Raw genomic sequence first — 18,868 nt, 5'->3', positions numbered from 1 at the left:
AATGTGGCAATACGCAAATTTAAGAATAAAGTATATACATTTTGTGGACCATTTTATTATATATGTAATTTCTATGGTTTGCTGCCACAGGTTTAAGTCAATGGTGACATTTACACACTCCTGGCTGCTGTTATAGCTGGGAATGTGTGTACCTCTTATGCTTTATAGCCACCCAAATCACTCTTGTGTAAGTGATTTGGGTGGCTGTAAAGTGGCGATGTGTCAAAGCGATAGTTATTTTTATGTACTGGCAGTGTGTTTTTTAAAAAGAAAAACTTTGAGCAGGAAATTGACATATATTGCAGATATGTACTAAATATGGGTTTTTCTTTCCCTTTCTCTACCCTTGCCATGCACCTTTTGTGAGTGATGGTTTTTAATTAAAGATTAAGCATTGTGTTATTCTTTGATGCCTAATAGTATAATAAAAAAAAAAAATGGTCCACATCTTACTAGTTTAGACTGGGGTTTGTAAACTTATGATCCTAGCTGTATTTATGTGCAGCCATTAGGTCCATTGCCAAAAGTCTCCTTTATTAAATGCTAATTGCAGATATGACTACAACCCCAGTGATCAGTAAATCTTTATTCCATAAGATGTTGACTTGGGATGCTGGAGCAATGTGATTATAGCTGAGGGAACTTGTGGACTCACATTTAGTAAGAGTTTATCAGCTCTGCCTTAACTCTGATGCTTCCTCACAAATGATCCTGACAGAAATTTTTTTGAGTTGGTAACTTCCTGGTGTTTTCTGCTTTTGTTGCACAGTTATGTGGCAGTATTCTTTTCTGTTCTCACTTTGAAGTATTAAACGCCTCTTCCTATGTTATGCATTTGAAACACACTTCTTGCTCAGGGTTAGAATGCCATTCTTCCATAGGTAAGCAGAGCTGGCATTGTTACCAAAGGATAGGAAGTGTGTTACTGGCAGGATCACCAGGTGGAAAAATGCCTGAAATGGAAAACAAATGCAGCCACCACATTTAAAGACTGTTAAGCTGCGATACATGTTTGCACTTGGGTTTAAGTGGGTTGGGGTTGTGCCATATGTCCTAGTGTTAAATTAAAATTACAGGAGCCCTGAGGGTTATGGGAAAGGACTGCAACTTTTCATTTATTTTAGTGTTTCCTGAAAGAGAGGCCTATACCCCTCTCTTTATGCCTCCCTAAATGTGTTTTTTTTTTTTACAGCAAGACAATTTTTCTTTTTATTTGTAGACCCAACTTTAAGTTGCGCCTCTTGCATACTTTTGCTCTGAGAACTTGCTTGTGGTTTGTTTTGATACAGGTGTGAACTTTAATCATCCAGTCTTTCAGCCTGGAATTGGGGACTTCACTCGGGCTTCTAACTCTCATACTGATGTGCCCCTTCAATCTCAAGATCCAAACACTTCAGGAAAAACCGAGTACATGGCTTTTCCAAAGCCATTTGAAAGTAGTTCATCAACTGCAGGGGACAGACAGAGGTACTGGAGATGAAATTAACAAATCTTTCAATAAAGTATTACATTTTTTAGGCGTTGTTTAATTTGCCATAGATTCGATTTAAAGCACCTTTGTACTTGGGCTAAAAACATATCGATCTAGCAGGTAAATTTTGCAGTTGGTTCCATTAGCTGACTGCACTTGTCTTCTTTGTAGTTTTCCCACCATCCTAATCTGCTGTGTGAAAAACCTATATCAAGACAAATCTTTTATGCCTATCAAGTATTTGCATTAGGCTAAATTGTGGGTATTGGGGAGTAGTGTCACATGTGCCCCAGAGCTACCAGGTGATTGAAGCCTCACAGTGGCTAAGAAGAATGGGAATAGTAGGTGCGATCACTTATGCTTTCCAGCTTGTGAGTTTTGTTTTTTTTAATTATTATTTAAATGAAGTTTCTTTACTCGTCAAGAGTTTTTGAAAAATGTTACATTAACAAGATGACACGTGTCTCCTGTGTTCATGAGCCAGTATTTTCATTCAAAAAAGAAAAAAAGTATTCATTAGTACCAGTTGTGCTTAAAGTCTCATTGAAACTGCTGTCATTTATAAGATTCTTTCAGATACAAAATGAATATTGCATCTCAATTTCTGTATTTTAAATACATGTATTTTTACCATGACAAATTAAAGGGAAAGTTCGGGGTTTTTCAAAAAATAAACCTACTCCCCTCTATGCTGCAACTGTCCTCCACTGGTTCTAAGCCATAGAACTGAGCGATCAAATGATCACTCAGTTCTTGGTCTGTTCTGAGCAGACACGGTCAGTCAACATTCTTTGCTCTGCCCCTCCAGTGCTCACTGGAGTGCTTGGCTGGAGAGGGGGTTTGAGCAACTGAGTGCCGAGAGCCATAGTCAGCTGTCAATCTGGCAGGTAGATGGATCCCGACAATATGATCTAGATCCTTTCAGAGCCTGGCTTGGCTCTGAGATGTGGGTTTTAACCCACTATTAATTGATTCTGGGTCAAAGGAGATCAAAAGTAAATGCACTCCTGTGACCCAGAAGAGATGTTTGGCCAATAAAGCTTTGGCCATACTTTTAACTATCAGAGTTATTTCACTTTTTACATGGACATTCAATTTGGATCCATCTGTCATTTTTTTAGACAGATTCAGACTGAACCACAATGTATGTCTGTGGGCAGGCGTATGTAAACGAATACATGTCTATTTACATCAGTCATTTTATGTCTACAGAGGAAAACAGAAAAGGTTTGAGTTCTTTTCCCTTTTTGTGGTCATAAACTGATGTAAACGGGTATCCTCCATTTACACCCTTTCGCTCATGTCCATTTTTAGGCAACTAACTTTTGATTTATAAATTAATCCCCTATGACTAGTTTCTTTAACCACCTGCCGACCTCTCATTGTAAATATACTGCGAGCAGGCACAATTATGTACATATATGCCGCCTTCTGGGCTGCCCTGCTTTACTGTTTGAAACAATTGCAGAACCCCTGAGTTTCTGACTGTGCTGTGGAAAACATGCATCTGAGATCCCATGGCAGGTTACATGGTCTCTGCTTAAGGGGACGATCACAGTTCAAATTTATAAAAATGACAAACATACCTATATTTACCTGCTCTGTGCAATGGTTTTGCACAAAGCAGCCCTGATCCTCCACTTCTGGGGTCCCCCGCTGGAGCTCCTGGCTCCTCTTCATTGATTGCCTCCTGGAAAAACCTCTTCCCTTGGGGGCACCTGTGCGTGCTCGGTCCCGAGTCTGATCCCGTTCATTGAAATCACATGGAAGTCCGACAGGAAGTCCAAGGACAAAGTTGGATTGAAAGTCGTCTGGCTTCCTTGTCGGAGCAGCGTGAACATGGCCTAAAGGTTCAGTTCACTTTTTGGGAACATGTTCTATGTACAATGCTGTCCAGGCTCCAAAAACCTGCAAAAAGATATACATTTATATACATTTTTAAAAAGGTGAAATCTTTTAAATGTCTAGTAGTTTCTTCCACAAAAGTAAATATTTCAGTGCTTCTGACACTGCTTAAAGGTAAAAGGGAGTGGGGTGGCAGAGGAGTGGTGTAGCTCTTGTGTAATGTTAAAATACTGGAAGATAAGAACATTTTCCTATATGTACCTCAATGTGTATCAGTATATATCATGCATCTGTGATTGATTTTTACATGTTTTTAGTGATGTTAAAGGGAGCTGACACCGCCACTGTAATTTCACTTCTAGCACTGCTTCTAAAGTAGCTGAGGGGGAACGTAATAGGGGTATCCAGTCAGAAAGCCAAAGTAAGGATGAAGAGAAGAAGCCCTCCAGTGTGGATGCTCCTCGTTCAGCATCAGGATGCTCTTTCGGGCATTCAGAAGCAGCGTGCAGAGTGAAGCAGTTTGATGAAGAATCCATGGACAGTTTAAGCAGCATGCCTGATCCAGTGGATCCAACAACGGTTACTAAAACTTTCAAATCTTTAAAAGCTTCAGCCCAGGCCAGCCTGGCTTCAAAAGACAAAACCCCAAAAAACAAAAATAAGAAACGAAAGATTTCTCATCAGAGAAACAGAGGATTAAAGAATCTTGGTAATTTTTTTTTTTGTAAATCTAACTTGTCATTGATTGTCATGTGATTTTTAAAGGCGCAGTAATATTTTAGCTATAGCTTAAAGCGTGGTGGGTTGAGTGCCTTAGTTGCTTATTTAACAGTCTTCTGGCTATATTTTCAGACCCTGTTTCTGTCCACTTGGGAGTATTGGGTGTTTCCACCGATGTGCCTGTTCCAGCTGCTCCTGCTGCATTATCCATAACAGAAATAGAAATTTCAACAGGGAGGGACATGCTCATGATGGCCACAAAATGTGTACAGGGATCACACCAAGAGTGTCCCTGTCATTGTCAGCCATTGTCAGGTGGTTAACCTCCTTATGATCTTCCAAAAACTGAAATATCAGCTTTGTAAGAACTGACCCTTTAAAGCAGTTGTATTAAAAAAAAAGTGAATTTGACTGTAACCTCTTCTCATTCACTTATTTCCTTTTTGTGCGACTAGTCATACTAAAACCAATGTTCACCAATATGTCCAGTCTGTGTGATCAATATGTCCAATCTATGTGTCATTGTGTACAGAACTTCAAAGTGCCAGTGCCTCCAGCATCATTGAACCGAAGGAGAGCAGCAGCAAGCATGCCCAGACTGAGGAAACTGGTGCAGGTAAACCCATTACTTCTGAGCACTTGCAAAGACTTAGAAGGGACAGTAAAGCTGCAGACATTTCTTCAGGTAAATTTTGTTTTTAGATCATTCTGCTGTAATCTCGTAGTGATCACATGCAAACTTAACTGAAAAACTGACTTCCTGTTTTTTGATGGACAAGGCATTGCAACACATTGCACTGCTAGATAAAATCACAATAATATGAGTACTTAAGCTGTTTGGCTATTGAGGTGGATTTATCAAACTGGAAACTGGCTAATTAGACTATTTTCTCATGGTTTTTGCCTTTACAACAAACATTTAGGAACTTTACTCTTTCTAATATTAAAGCAACCCTGTCTTGAGGGGACTCTAATGCAAGGCATCCAACTAGGGTCAGGGCCTACCAAGAGGGGCGGGGTGAGGGATTGGGGGCAAAAGGGGGGGTGGTACAGGGATAGAAAGGGAAGAGGGGGAGGTTGTATGGTAGGGAGCGTTCCACCCAGGGAGTTATGAATGTCAGTGCATATCATGCAATATGAGTGTCAGGCACAGAGCTAAAGGTCTGCGTATTGGAAGTATTCATCTGAGAAGCGGAAAATGTCCCAATAAAACCACCTGGTCTTATATTACTCCAATTTATCCCGAATAGCAGCAGTCAGGTCTTCCACCTGTTTTTCAACTGTTCAATATCATATACCCTTGCAAGCCATTGGGCCACCGTAGGAGCAAACTGTTTCCACTGGCTCAGTATGCACACCCGCATGGTTTTAAGAAGGTGTTTGAGAATAGATTTGTGTGAACGCTTCCTTGATAGGTAAGTAAGTTTAAGTAGGACTGCAGCTGTGTCATTACATAGGGAAATGTCTGTAAATTTGAGAATGAGTCAGAGAACCAGTTGCCAAAAGGTTTGAAGCTCCGGGGCATTCACAAAAGTTATATAGGAAAAAGAGGGTGGATAGATTTCGGACTGTACAGGCCAGACAAGGAGCAAACACTTGTTACTTAAAGCGGGGGTCCACCTATCTATCATTTTTTTTTTTTTAGTTCATTCACAAACTTTTCTTCTCAGCATTACATACTCACATATTGTGTGTAATATGTCCGCCTGTGTCAGATTTCGTCGGAAAGAATAACTTATATTATTCACTGCAAGCGGTTTCCATCTTCATTGTGGGCATTTGAAGCCCACAAGCATTTATTTCCTGGATGTGGTGAATGCTGTGCTCCCAGCATTCACCGCTCGTTCCCGCACATGCTCAGTGGCATCCTGGGAAGCCTAAGACTAGCTCCCAGGATTCTGGGAGAGGCTAGAAACATGCCTACTCCCAGGGGAGGAGAACCAGGAAGTGCAAAGAAGAATAGAAAAATAAAAGGTAATTACGGCGATTTAAATTTTTTTAAACGGCATGTCAGCATCTAGGCAAGAAAGAGAATGCATACAGATATTGTTCAAAATTTGGGTGGAACCCCGCTTTAATAAATTGTATATTTTTACAAGTACTAATTGTTAAAAAGATCATACAATGTGTATGTATCTAGGTAAGTAAAAACAAAAGCATTGCTGATAGAGTTCACTGTATATAGTTGTACACCAAAGACTGAATGCTGATGCAGTAGGTCTTCATGCACCACTGTGTTTCGTAAAGTGTGATTCATTGGGGCTCATAATAACCATACAGCACTTACAGTTGTGCTCATAAGTTTACATACCCTGGCAGAATTTATGATTTCTTGGCCATTTTTCAGAGAATATGAATAAAAACACAAAAACATTTCTTTCACTCATGTTTGTGTTTGGCTAAAGCCATATTATCAATCAACTGTGTTTACTCTTTTAAATCATAATGGCAACAGAAACTACCCAAATGACCCTGATCAAAAGTTTACATACCCTGGTGATTGTGGCCTGATAACATGCACACAAGTTGAGACAAAGGGGTTTGAATGGGCTATTAAAGGTAACCATCCGCACCTGTGATCTGTTTGCTTGTAATTAGTATGTGTGTTTTAAAAGGTCAATGAGTTTCTGGACTTCTGACAGACCCTTGCACCTTTCATCCAGTGCTGCACGGACATTTCTGGAGTTTGAGTCATGGAGAATGCAAAAGGATTGTCAAAGGATCTATGGGAAAAGGTAGTTGAACTGTATAAAACAGGAAAGGGATATAAAAAGATATCCAAAGAGTTGAGAATGCCAATCAGCAGTATTCAAACTCTAATCAAGAAGTGGAAAATGAGGGGTTCTGTTGAAACCAAGGTAGACAAACTAAAATTTCAGCCACAACTGCCAGGAAATTTTGTTGGGGATGCAAAGAAAAACCCACAAATAACTTCAGGTGAAATACAGGACTCTCTGAAAACATGTGGTGTGGCTGTTTCAAGATGCACAATAAGGAGACACTTGAAGAATGATGAGCTGCATAGTCGAGTCGTCAGAAGAAAGCCATTACTACGTAAATGCCACAAAATATCCCACTGATAATCAGCACAGAGACGAGCCTCAAACCTTCTGGCACAAAGTCATTTGGAGTAATGAGACCAGAATTGAGCTTTTTGGCCACAACCATAAACGCTATGGAGTCCACAAGGCCTATGATTAAAGGTACACCATTCCTACTGTGAAACACGGATGTGGATCGCTGATGTTTTGGGGATGTGAGAGCTACAAAGGCACGGGAAATTTGGTCAAAATTGATGGCAAGATGAATGCAGTATGTTATCAAAAAATACTGAAGTAACACTTGCATACATCAGCCAGGAAGCTGCGCATGGGATGTACTTTGCTGTGCTTATTAAGGAAAGTTTTCCTGCACAGTATTTATAATGAAGTAATTTTTAACGATATTTTTAAGATACAGATTCAATTGATTATGACCACAGTCTAAAAATATGAAATTTATTCACCAGACATGTAATCATACAAAATAGTTATATATATATATATATATATATATATATATATATATATATATTGGTTGACATAACCAAACGTTACATAAAATATTAAATACCGAATGCGATACATAAAATCTTGAATGTCAATTGAAACACCCGCTGAATTGGAGTGTAATACCTTTTGATGTGTGATACAACAGTGATAAACGTCCCTGTAGAATCAATAACCTTGTAAAATGACAATTAGACAGAACGCCTATATTTCACAAATTCAGCTGTTGCAGGTAAGTAAGTGGTTAACCGCGTGAAATAAAATTAGACGTTTGTTATGTCATAAAATGGAAACTATGAAAAATATATATATTGAAAATTGAGTCTTTAGAGAAAAATCTACAAAGCGGTTATTGATTCGGAAGAAAAATTATCAATAGTAAAATACTCAATATCAATATTTAAAAGAACACAAATTAATATGAGATAAAATCAACGCGACATAATTACCCATTCCAAACAGCTACTGGTCTGAATTGCTGGTTACCAGAGTTTTTAGAACGGCTGCTGTGGCTTTCAAGATGGATACTCTTAAAGAGGAATTACTTCTTGCAACCTCCGAGTTCCAAAGTATAAGGTGTTCAGGAATCTTCATGAATGTACAAGTGTGAGTAGATGAATGGTGTATATGTCTGCGTGTGTGATTGATGGTAATCAGGTGTTTCTGAATGTTCTTGAGTGTCCCTCTATGGCATCTTAATTGCTTCTAAATACTATCTCAGACAATAAGATCATAAAATTATAATAGGCTCAGCCCAAAAGGTATGGCTTCTTTCCTATTGGTTAGGAAAATTATAATTTACTTTGGTGAGTTTCAGGTAATATCACCTTCAACCACTAGGCACGTCTGAGAGCAGAAAAATGTCTTTTGAACTATCTTTTAAATAAAATGTTCAATTTTCATAATATGTATTTGTATCTTGGTGAGAAGAATATATACCTTTTAAGTATTCTGGTAACCAGTCTAATATAAAATACACTCAGTATAATTTTGATTATTATCACACAGATTGGTTTAATGTGTGTGTAGATATCTATGCATACATCTTAAAAAAGACTGGTCTATCTAGGAAAGACACTTTATATAATTAATCAATATCACATAAAATGATTATATGGATAAATGTATAATTCTGGTATATCCGATGAATATTTGTTTATCCATAGACATATGCTATGTGTAAATTTTTATACAGTTATAATCACAATTCAAATGTCTTTAATAATACTGATTGGCATCTTAAACAATTCTACTTTATAATTTGTCCTAAGTCACAACCTTTATATTTTTACTTTATAACAGACTTATTTTAAAATATAATACTGACTGCACATTTGGAGTGAACGTTGGACAGACTCGTGGATATTTATAGATGGTTTAGCTGTATACATGACTAAAATTTCACACAATAGGTTTTGTTGGACACGAGTGTTTTCTTTGTGATAAGTCTAGTCACGTACTTGTGTAACTTTTTTTCTATGGCTGCGTTTGGCGCTTTTATTTACAAACCACAGACAGGTACACTTCTCTGTTTTGTGAAATGGAACCTTATTGTTCCCCCAATTCTGGTTCAACACACAGTTTGTAAAATCTACAAATATTTGATCCATTGAAAACTCGGAAAACATCTGAACTCACAAAGACCTTTTAGTTCATCTGTCTTGTCTATTTGAATTTTAACATCTCCATCAGAATATTATAACACGTATTGTTTTTTTCTTCATAATTACAACAACTTGGACATTCCAGCACGACAATGATCCAAAACACAAGGCCAAGTCGACCTGTCATTGGCTACAGCAGAATAAAGTGAAGGTTCTGGAGTGGCCATTTCAGTCTCCTGACCTCATAATCATTGAGCCAGTCTGGGGAGATCTCAAACCTGCAGTTCATGCAAGACAGCCCAAGAGTTTACAGGAACTGGAGGCTTTTTGCCAAGAGTAATGCGCAGCATTACCTTCTGAGAAGATAAAGGGCCTCCTCCACAAATACCACAAAAGACTTCATTGATGTTAAAGGGGGCAGTACACGGTATTAAGAATTGGGGTATGTAAACTTTTGATCAGGGTCATTTGGGTAGTTTCTGTTGCCATTATGATTTAAAAAGAGTAAACACAGTTGATTTGATAATAAATGGCTTCAGCCAAACACTAACCATGAGTGAAAAAGTTTGTGTTATCATTCATATTCTCTGAAAAATGACCAAGAAATCATAAATTCTGCCAGGGTATGTAAACTTATGAGCACAACTGTATCTGAAGACAGACAATATAATTTACAAAGCATTTGAATATTTACAAACCTCCGATATACACTGCAGTCATGCATTCATTATGTGGGACCCACCGCAGCCCAAAGCACTAGCACCAAAACTCCCATGGCAGGCACTGGAGCATCGAGGAGAACCTAACCGGGAAGGTTGCTATCGCAAGGGGATCACTGAACATCAAAAAAATATATATGATGATCATCATATGAATGCGTATTTGTATGAAATATGCTCTAGATTAGAGGTACCTTACTATATGTGTAAAAGAGCCTTGTTAAAGCAACACTTTATTCATCATCCAAGAGCAAAAACAAGGATCCTGAGTGTCTAGTTTAGAGAATGAAAAGAGAACATCAGGGGATAATGTTTGCAATTGCTTCCTCATATACAAGAGATAGTTAATATATAGGCAGAGGGACAAATGGTGTAGATTCATACCTTATGCAGGGTTTTGAAAGGTGTAGAGCAGGATCTTTGAATCGGGCCTTCACACAAGCAGAGCTCTTCAAATGAGTGGAGCTGCTGTGGTAAGAGCGCAGAATTTTTTTTGTAACCAAGGAAGTGTGAAAGCTGAATAGCTCTCCATGGGTCCAGTGCAAGAGGTGCTTGTCCAGTTAACATCATCTTAGTAGGAGTCCAGCCTGTTGGCTGTAGAAAATGGGAGGCCTGTAAAAGCCCTCTTGAAAAAGGGGTTTTGGGACTTTGAATTAGGTGGGGCCAAAGGATCAGTCACTGTTGTAAAAAATAATTTTATGGGTAAACATTAGATAATAACATAATAACAAACCAAATGTCGAATAACAGTTACATAATGTATACCCAATGATAGATACATTGTAAACAAGGTAACAACCCATATATGATGCAGGGCAATGATCCCTAATGAATGAATAATTTGTAAAGCGCTGCAAATGTGAACTGAATCGCCTCAAGGCACTGAATGCGTTTTGTGTTGTCAGCTTCTTAGAAGAGGAAGGTCTTGAGTTTTTTCCTGAAGGCCAGATTGTTTTCTTCCATGCGGATGTGAGTCGGAAGAGCGTTCCATAGCTGAGGTCCTTGGACTTTGAACCTTCGTTCTCCCTTTGCTTTGTAGCGGAATTTGGGAATAAGGAGGAGGTTTTGGTTAGATGATCGAAGATTGCGATTGGGTGTGTAGTGTTTTATTCTATCTCGAAGGTATTGAGCGTTTCCTTGTAAGCATTTGTGGGTAAGGCAGAGGGTCTTGAATGTGATTCGATTCTTTACGTTTAGCCAATGTAGTCTACTCAGGAATGGGGAAATGTACTCCCAGGGTTTTTTTTCCTGTTAGCAGTCTTGCCGCCGCGTTTTGGATGACCTGTAGGCGTGCAAGCTGATATTGGGGTAATCCTATGTAGAGCGAGTTTGCGTAGTCGAGTTGTGAATTGATGATTGTTCCAACTACTGCTGCTTTGTCCTCTTCTGGGATGAAGGGGATGAGTCTACGTAGCAGGCGGAGGAGATGGTGAGATCCGCTGACTACTGATTCTATTTGTGCATCCATTGTCATTTCTGAGTCACAGATAACTCCGAGACTCTTGGATTTGGTGCTTGGAGAGATGGTCTGTCCAAAGATGGTGGGAGGTGTCCACGGAGTCTTGGTTTTGGAATTTTGGTTAGCGTGTAGGAGAAGTTGTTCTGTTTTTGAACCATTGAGTTGAGGGAGCTAATGGTCATCCAGTCATCTATCAAAGTGAGGCATTTCTCTAATTGCTGATGGTGGTCTTTTTGTCCCGTGATGCGAAAGTAGAGTTGGGTGTCATCAGCGTATGAGTGGAAGCAGAGAGACGATTTTTTTGATGATTTTGAGGAGTGGGCGGGTGTAGATGTTGAATAGCACTGGTGGCAAGGGTGAACCCTGAGGGACTCCACAGGAGATTGCGTGGGTTTCAGAGGTGAATGGTTCTTAATAGATGATAAAACCGTTCTAAGATGCACATAATCACAAAACTATATTAAACTTTACCAGTAAAAAAGACCTCATTAGAGAAATTGTTACTTTGGTGCATGTCGTAAGCCCAACGCGCTTCGTGTATCGAACACTTTTCAGGGGCAGTTTGCACCAGAATCTACAAAAAATAATACCGTATATACTCGAGTATAAGTCGTTCCGAGTATAAGTCGAGACCCTAATTTACCACAAAAAAATGGGAAAAACTTTTTGACCCGAGTATAAGACGAGGGTGAGAAATGCACAGCTACTGTAAGTGGAAAAAGAGGGTCAACAATGCCCATCTGCAGCTGTATACCTCCCTGTGTCCTGTGCATGTGTGTCATGTGTCCTGTGCACGTGTGCCATGTGTCCTGTGTATATGTGCATGTACCTGTGTCCTGTGTATCTGTCATGTGTATATGTACCTGTGTGCGTGTGTGTGTGTGTGTGTGTGTGTGTGTGTGTGTGTGTGTGCGTGCATCCTACCTGTGTCCTGTGCATCCTCTGTGCGCCGCTCTGCACCGATCACCGTGTAGTATTCGGCGGCCATTCACTGTTCAAAAGCCGCGCCGCCTCCTCGTCCAAAAAACTCAATTTCCCAGCGGTCAGCCAATCACGGACATTCTCTCATCCTCATACCACGGATAAGGATGAGAGAATGTCCGTGATAGGCTGTACACTGACTGCCTATCACAGACAAGGAGGCGCGGCTTTTGAACTGTGAGAGCCGCTGCCGAGTAGATTGTATCACACGCTGGCCGCCGTCTGCCTGCATGACACGCTGATCATGTAGGCAGACGGCGGTGACTCGTGTATAAGTCAAAGGGGGCACTTTCAGCCCAAAAAAGGGGCTGAAAAATTCGACTTATACACGAGTATATACGGTATATATAGATCGATCAATGGAGTATAGTGTGCATTATAAAAATGGAGGGTATACATATGGGGGAAGAGGGAGAATCGCTCATCCTCAATGGATACTCACATGCCAATGGAGTGTAAACTAAATGGGATCAGTAGCTGCAGGCTGCCAAATAAGTCAAGTCCGGGAGCTGAGGGAAGGCCAGGCGCACAGAAGAATCCCCATGAAGTGTGCTGGTGATAATCCACACTGGTGATGTATAGTGGTATGGATTTTAAAATTAATTAGAATGTAATATAAATGTGTATGAAATATAACTAAAAGCCCTCTTGGGGCCTGCAAATCGATCGGGTCCCAGAGGCCCAGCAGAAACCCTGCTTGTCCAATGATTGGTGTCATGGGGGAGAAAAAGCTAGTCAAAGAAGATACAAAATATATATTTTTGAAAGCATTGTCACGTTACAGCATTTCTTCACACCTGCCAGAAACCTTTGCACAGTAATGTATGTATGGGCACTGTGGTTGTACGGAAGTCTATTAACGTCTGTACAATCGTCCTGCTGAAAAAAGTCCTCTCAATCACCGCCTGTATTCTGACAGCAAGAAAAGGCTCTCTGCTGTCGGCGTACAATAGCACAGCCGGAGGATTCCCCCATCCACCTCTCGAATGTGTGGATGGGAGAATTGGGTTCATTATTTTCATTCAACACGCTGGTTGAATGAAACAATCTAACCCATCTATGGCTAGCTTTAGCTTAAAGTAGAATTTTTGTCAGGAAATCAAGTCCTGCTACATGCTGGCCCTTTTGGCAGGGATAGCCATGTACAACATTAAAAATAGGTGCCTATACTTCCAGTAATACACTCTATTGCCCCATACACATGGTCGGATTTTCCGACGGAAAATGTGTGATAGGACCTTGTTGTCGGAAATTCCGACCGTGCGTAGACTCCATCACACATTTTCCATCGGATTTTCCGACACACAAAGTTTGAGAGCAGGATATAAAATTTTCCGACAACAAAATCCATTGTCGGAAATTCCGATCGTGTGTACACAAATCTGACGCACAAAGTGACACGCATGCTCAGAATAAATAAAGAGATGAAAGCTATTGGCCACTGCCCCGTTTATAGTCCCGACGTATGTGTTTTACGTCACCGCGTTTAGAACGATTGGATTTTCCGACAACTTTGTGTGACCGTGTGTATGCAAGACAAGTTTGAGCCAACATCCGTAGGAAAAAATCCATGGATTTTGTTGTCAGAATGTCCGAACAAAGTCCGACCATGTGTACGGGGCATAACTCTGCTTTGCACATGCTCAGTTGCTCTCTATTTTTCAGCACTGCCAAAAATGTAGAGGCTGATCTGCTGACAACCTAAATATTTACTGCTGGGGTTCTGGGCTTCAGTAAAATTGCAGCCTCTAACAAGAAGAAACAGAAGCAATGCTGGAGGCAATTTTACAGCACAAACTTATTTTGGTAGCATTATTATCAATGTGGAATGTATGTTTCTTGCTAAAGAACGCTAGTTTTATTTATTTATTTTTTTATCAAGTTGTTAGGGTAGGTAAAGTTCCATGTTAAGTGAGTTCATTAGGTCAGACCTGGCACATTCCATTGACTCTTATTGAATATTTGTGTGGGAAATTGACCTAGTTTGATGACCGTACCTCCTGTTTGATTTGAAAAAATGAAGAGGAGTTGCTCTATTCTGGCATAATGGCATAATGGTCTAATTTGCCATAACTTGGTCTTCTGTTGAAGGAAAGTTGAAGGGGATTTACTTTTTTGTAAGAGAAGATGTTGCTTTTAATAGACCAGTTTTGTGCTGGACTGATAAATTATGCCCCCCTTTGTTTAATAACTGCTGAGAAATACGGTACTTTAGATTTCCTTCAAATGACTACAGACCAGGATTTTATTGTTGTGTAAAGCTGTCCATTTTATCCTTTTCCAGAGGCTGGTAGTGACTTCTCTATGTTTGAAGCATTGCGTGACACTATTTACTCAGAAGTAGCTACGCTCATCTCGCAGAATGAATGCCGTCCACATTTTCTTATAGAGCTCTTCCATGAGCTGCAGCTTCTGAACACAGATTACTTGAGACAAAAGGCACTTTTTGCTTTACAGGTAACCTTTTTAGACTGATAGACATGTTTAGGCTTCTATATGATTGTTGCTTAATTCATATTCTCTACCTATTGCTAGGATATTGTAACAAGGCGTGTGTCTGAAAATTTAGAGAGGAAACTTGACTGCTCCAAGCCTCTGGATTCAGCGGGGTGGATGGCATCGAACTCTGAACTTACACCAAGTGAAAGTCTAGCTACAACGGATGATGTATGTAATTACCCCAGCTGTGAAATTAGGTGTAGACCTGAGCTTTTACCACAGTATTACCCACATAAACACCATTCTACTTTTTTTTTTTTTCTTTTCTCATAACAAGATGGTGGATAAATGTGTGGGATTACATAGAATTACTTTAAATCAAATAGAAATCTATCCTAGGTACAAAAGCTGCAGAATAGAGAATTTAGGAGCCAATCAGGCCCATACATGAGCAAGAAACAGTCAGAGAAAATTATCCAAGAAGCTAGGTGCTTTCTAAATTTTATGATTGGCTTGTAAGGTTTATGCTGGCATTTTAACACTGACGGCTGCTTACAATTATCAGCTTTTATAAATTTATGTGAAACCTTTAATCCCAGAATGAAAACATAGGGAAGAAAGCCTACAAAAAGAAAACCAATGCAGCCACCACTTCTAAGGATTAGCAAGCAGCAATATATAATACATTTTTTGGTTTTTGGTTTAATACCACTGTAATCTTCAATGTATGACAATTTGTGCTGTATTGTGACTTTTTTTTATATTGCCTTATTTTAGGAAATGTATGCAAAAAACTCTAACAGCCAAGCTTGCAATGATGGTGAGAAAAATGATGCAGATAACATTAGCACTTTGTCAACTTCTTCCCTTTTTGAGCCTTTTGCAACAGATGACCTGGGTGAGTATGGACCATTCACAGAATTGCTCTTCAGAATGCCTGTTTATCCTGTCAGGTAGTTGCACATGTCATGTTATTGTTCACTTGTGGGCTTAAAGGGGTTTCCAAGCTTAAAAAAAAACCTTTTTCCAACCAATGTACACAAAGAAGCAGCTATGTAATCTGTTTGCTCAGTTGATAGTTTTCCATCCTTTCCATGTAGTAAGAATGGTCTGTGATATGGCAGTCTCTGTATTGCAGCTATGTGGATCTATCTCCTGTCTATAATTTTGACCACATTTCCCATGAGGAATCATTCCTGCCTTTCAAAAGAAGGGGAAGTGTGGTGCTTGGTCTGATAGGATATGTAGTCTACATTGCCATTCCAATTGCTACTGGCCAGTAACAGATGGAGTGTTTTTGGCCAAGCTGACAATATATATTTGCCTTGCATTTCATTTGCACAATTTTTCATCAAACTGTTTGTGATTTTGGTTTAATCTGAGAATATTGCAAAATGCTGGTTAACCCATTTAAATGTTTGTCAAGCATGTGTTATGCCTTTGTTTGCAGGTAACACTGTGATTCATTTAGATCAAGCACTGGCCAGGATGAGGGAGTACGAGCGCATGAAAATTGAGGCTGAAAATAGTTTAGATGCTGAATGCTGCAGTAAGCTTAACAATGCTGCTTCTAATATAGAAGGTAACCGTTAAACCCCAAATATTAACAAAAAACACCTTGTACCTATAACATGAGAGGTGATAAGCAGCTTACATTAACTGTTGTGATTAATACATTTTAATAAAAATGTCAGTGACCTAATGATATTTGTTTAAAAAAATGTATTGGAAAGGCTGGGAGGAGAAAGGTTTGACCTCTAACTGTTAAGTAGTAGCATTTTATGTTGAAAAAATTATGAAGTGTTGTCAGAGGCATAACTAAGAACCTTCAAGGCCCAAGTGGAAGAGACTATGAATGGCCCTCCTAAACAGACCACTAATGTACCACTTTTGAGACAAAGGGACTGAGGACAGATCCATCAGTCCCTTTCTCTGCAGCCTCCGAATGAACAGGAATAGATCAGTACAGAGCTTCTTGTTCATTCATCAACCATTTACTATGCCCCAGCTATGAATGAATTAATAAAAAAAATAACAGTCAGATCGGTACCAATCACCAACTATTCATTAAAGTGGTTGTTAAGCCACTCTAACCTGTATACACCATCAGCACGGCCTCCTTTTGTAGTATTCCCCTCTGTGTGTGATTAATAAAAAGAAACGCTGCAAATGCTGCAGCCGAGATTGCAGTCACATGACTGGCCAGCTTTCTCCTTTTCTCCTTTCCTCCTCTGAGAGATGCAGTGGGCAGGGCTGAGATTCCTCTGCTGATGTCAGTCTGGAGGAGAGAGCTGACTGGTCATGTGATTGCAATCTCAGCTCTTAAATGAGGTATTTACAGCATTTATATTAAAAAATCATTCACAGAGGAGGACACTGCAATAGGAGGCAGTGCTGATGGTGTATACAGGTTAGTGTTATGAGAGCAGCAGGAGGGGGGAGGGGCCGCTCACAGACAGAGAGGGGAAGAGGACACAGGAGCAGAGAGGAGAGCAGATAGCAGGCTGCTGATGAGAGAGGCACGTAAACTGATCACGGTGTCAGGTCTCAGCAGCCATGATACATCATGGTCAGTTTACAGAGGGGTGGGGAGAAACTGGCAGGATCAGCCAGGTTTTTTAGGTGTTAGAGGGCCAAATGACACAGGACAAGCGCTGTGTCATATAACATGCTTTAAAGGAGCAGGATCCATTTTTTGGGGGGGTTAACAAACACTTTAAGACAGATCCCACACAACAGCTGGTTGGAGGGGAAAACCCGGCAGTGCTGTGAGGGGCCAGGGACGCACACAGGAGCCTGGAGCAGCAGGACAGCAATAGGGAGGTGGCGGAACCAATGCCCTCCATTTCCCTCCTGCAGCTGCTGAATGCTTGCGGGAGGGAGAGGAGGAGAAGCGGCATTCAGCGGCTTCATGGAGGGATCGGTTCCTCTGCGTGTCACCGCCCTCCTATCCAGGCATACGGGGGGGGCCCTCACGGGCCCCCTGGAACATGGGGCCAGGTCGCAATGGCAACCCCTGTACGCCTGGATAGGAGGGCGGCGAGCAACAGATGGAGTGTTTTATCACTGAGTGTAAATTCATCTTTACTAACTTTTTACAAATTCCTCTATGCAATTCCAGATCCCATAAGTAGTACATACCAGCAGTCCTCATTTTGATATGTTGCTCCTGCCTGCCTTTATATATGCAGCAGTGGGTCTTCTCCATAAAAACTGATGGACTCTTATCATACCCCCCCCCCCCTCTGTCTTGTTTGCAGGACAGGCTGAACGCTACATGTGTGCATTAACTAGCAGCTGCTTGAGCCCCTTTGAACTGCGTCCATGCACAGCATATTTTTTCCTCCTTTTAGATGTAGACCGGTTTGATTAAAGTGATTTGTACCATTCCCCCATCAGCACAAAGTGCTGACAAAGGAATTCCTCCTGCCAAGACATTGTGTTCTCCCAACTATAGCAGCTGCTAGCGATAATTGCAAGTAAATCCGGCAGGCTGGTTGTACCTAAGTTGATTGATCGCTTAACTTGGTACATTCAGCCTTCCCACAAACGGTTTGAATCTCTTCCCGTTCCTCCTGAACCAGACAGGATTTAAACCGTCTATGGCTGGCCTAAGTCTTACATACAGTGGGGATGGAAAGTATTTAGACCCCCTTAAATTTTTCACTCTTTGTTATATTGCAGCCATTTGCTAAAATCATTAAAGTTCATTTTTTTTCCTCATTAATGTTCACACAGCACCCCATATTGACAGAAAAACACAGAATTGTTGACATTTTTGCAGATTTATTAAAAAAGAAAAACTGAAATATCACATGGTCCTAAGTATTCAGACCCTTTGCTGTGACACTCATATATTTAACTCAGGTGCTGTCCATTTCGTCTGATCATCCTTGAGATGGTTCTACACCTTCATTTGCGTCCAGCTGTGTTTGATTATACTGATTGGACTTGCTTAGGAAAGCTACACATCTGTCTGTATAAGACCTTACAGCTCACAGTGCATGTCAAAACAAATGAGAATCCTGAGGTCAAAGGAACTGCCTGAAGAGCTCAGAGACAGAATTGTGGCAAGGCACAGA

The 18,868-nt window shown here is 40.3% G+C and overlaps 1 protein-coding gene across 10 annotated transcripts in view; it reads left to right on the top strand.

Moving 5' to 3' along the window:
- Positions 1 to 18,868, top strand: part of PCM1 (pericentriolar material 1) — a 225,895-nt gene that overhangs the window by 145,563 nt on the left and 61,464 nt on the right. For 6 of the 10 annotated variants that reach the window (XM_073607935.1, XM_073607950.1, XM_073607919.1 and 3 more), the window contains 8 exons: positions 1,290 to 1,467; positions 3,679 to 4,025; positions 4,169 to 4,351; positions 4,569 to 4,721; positions 14,632 to 14,804; positions 14,883 to 15,014; positions 15,564 to 15,684; positions 16,237 to 16,368. In XM_073607935.1, the coding sequence (XP_073464036.1) occupies positions 1,290 to 1,467; positions 3,679 to 4,025; positions 4,169 to 4,351; positions 4,569 to 4,721; positions 14,632 to 14,804; positions 14,883 to 15,014; positions 15,564 to 15,684; positions 16,237 to 16,368 (1,419 nt within the window). The remainder of the gene's footprint in view (positions 1 to 1,289; positions 1,468 to 3,678; positions 4,026 to 4,168; positions 4,352 to 4,568; positions 4,722 to 14,631; positions 14,805 to 14,882; positions 15,015 to 15,563; positions 15,685 to 16,236; positions 16,369 to 18,868) is intronic. The other 4 variants (XM_073607974.1, XM_073607942.1, XM_073607927.1 and 1 more) reach the window with 3 other exon arrangements.

This window comes from Aquarana catesbeiana, linkage group LG01 (genome assembly GCF_042186555.1).
Source record: "Aquarana catesbeiana isolate 2022-GZ linkage group LG01, ASM4218655v1, whole genome shotgun sequence".
In the NCBI taxonomy this organism is placed as follows: domain Eukaryota; kingdom Metazoa; phylum Chordata; class Amphibia; order Anura; family Ranidae; genus Aquarana; species Aquarana catesbeiana.
The sequence above is the reverse complement of the archived record's forward strand: the minus strand, read 5'-3'. Positions and strand labels throughout refer to the sequence as shown.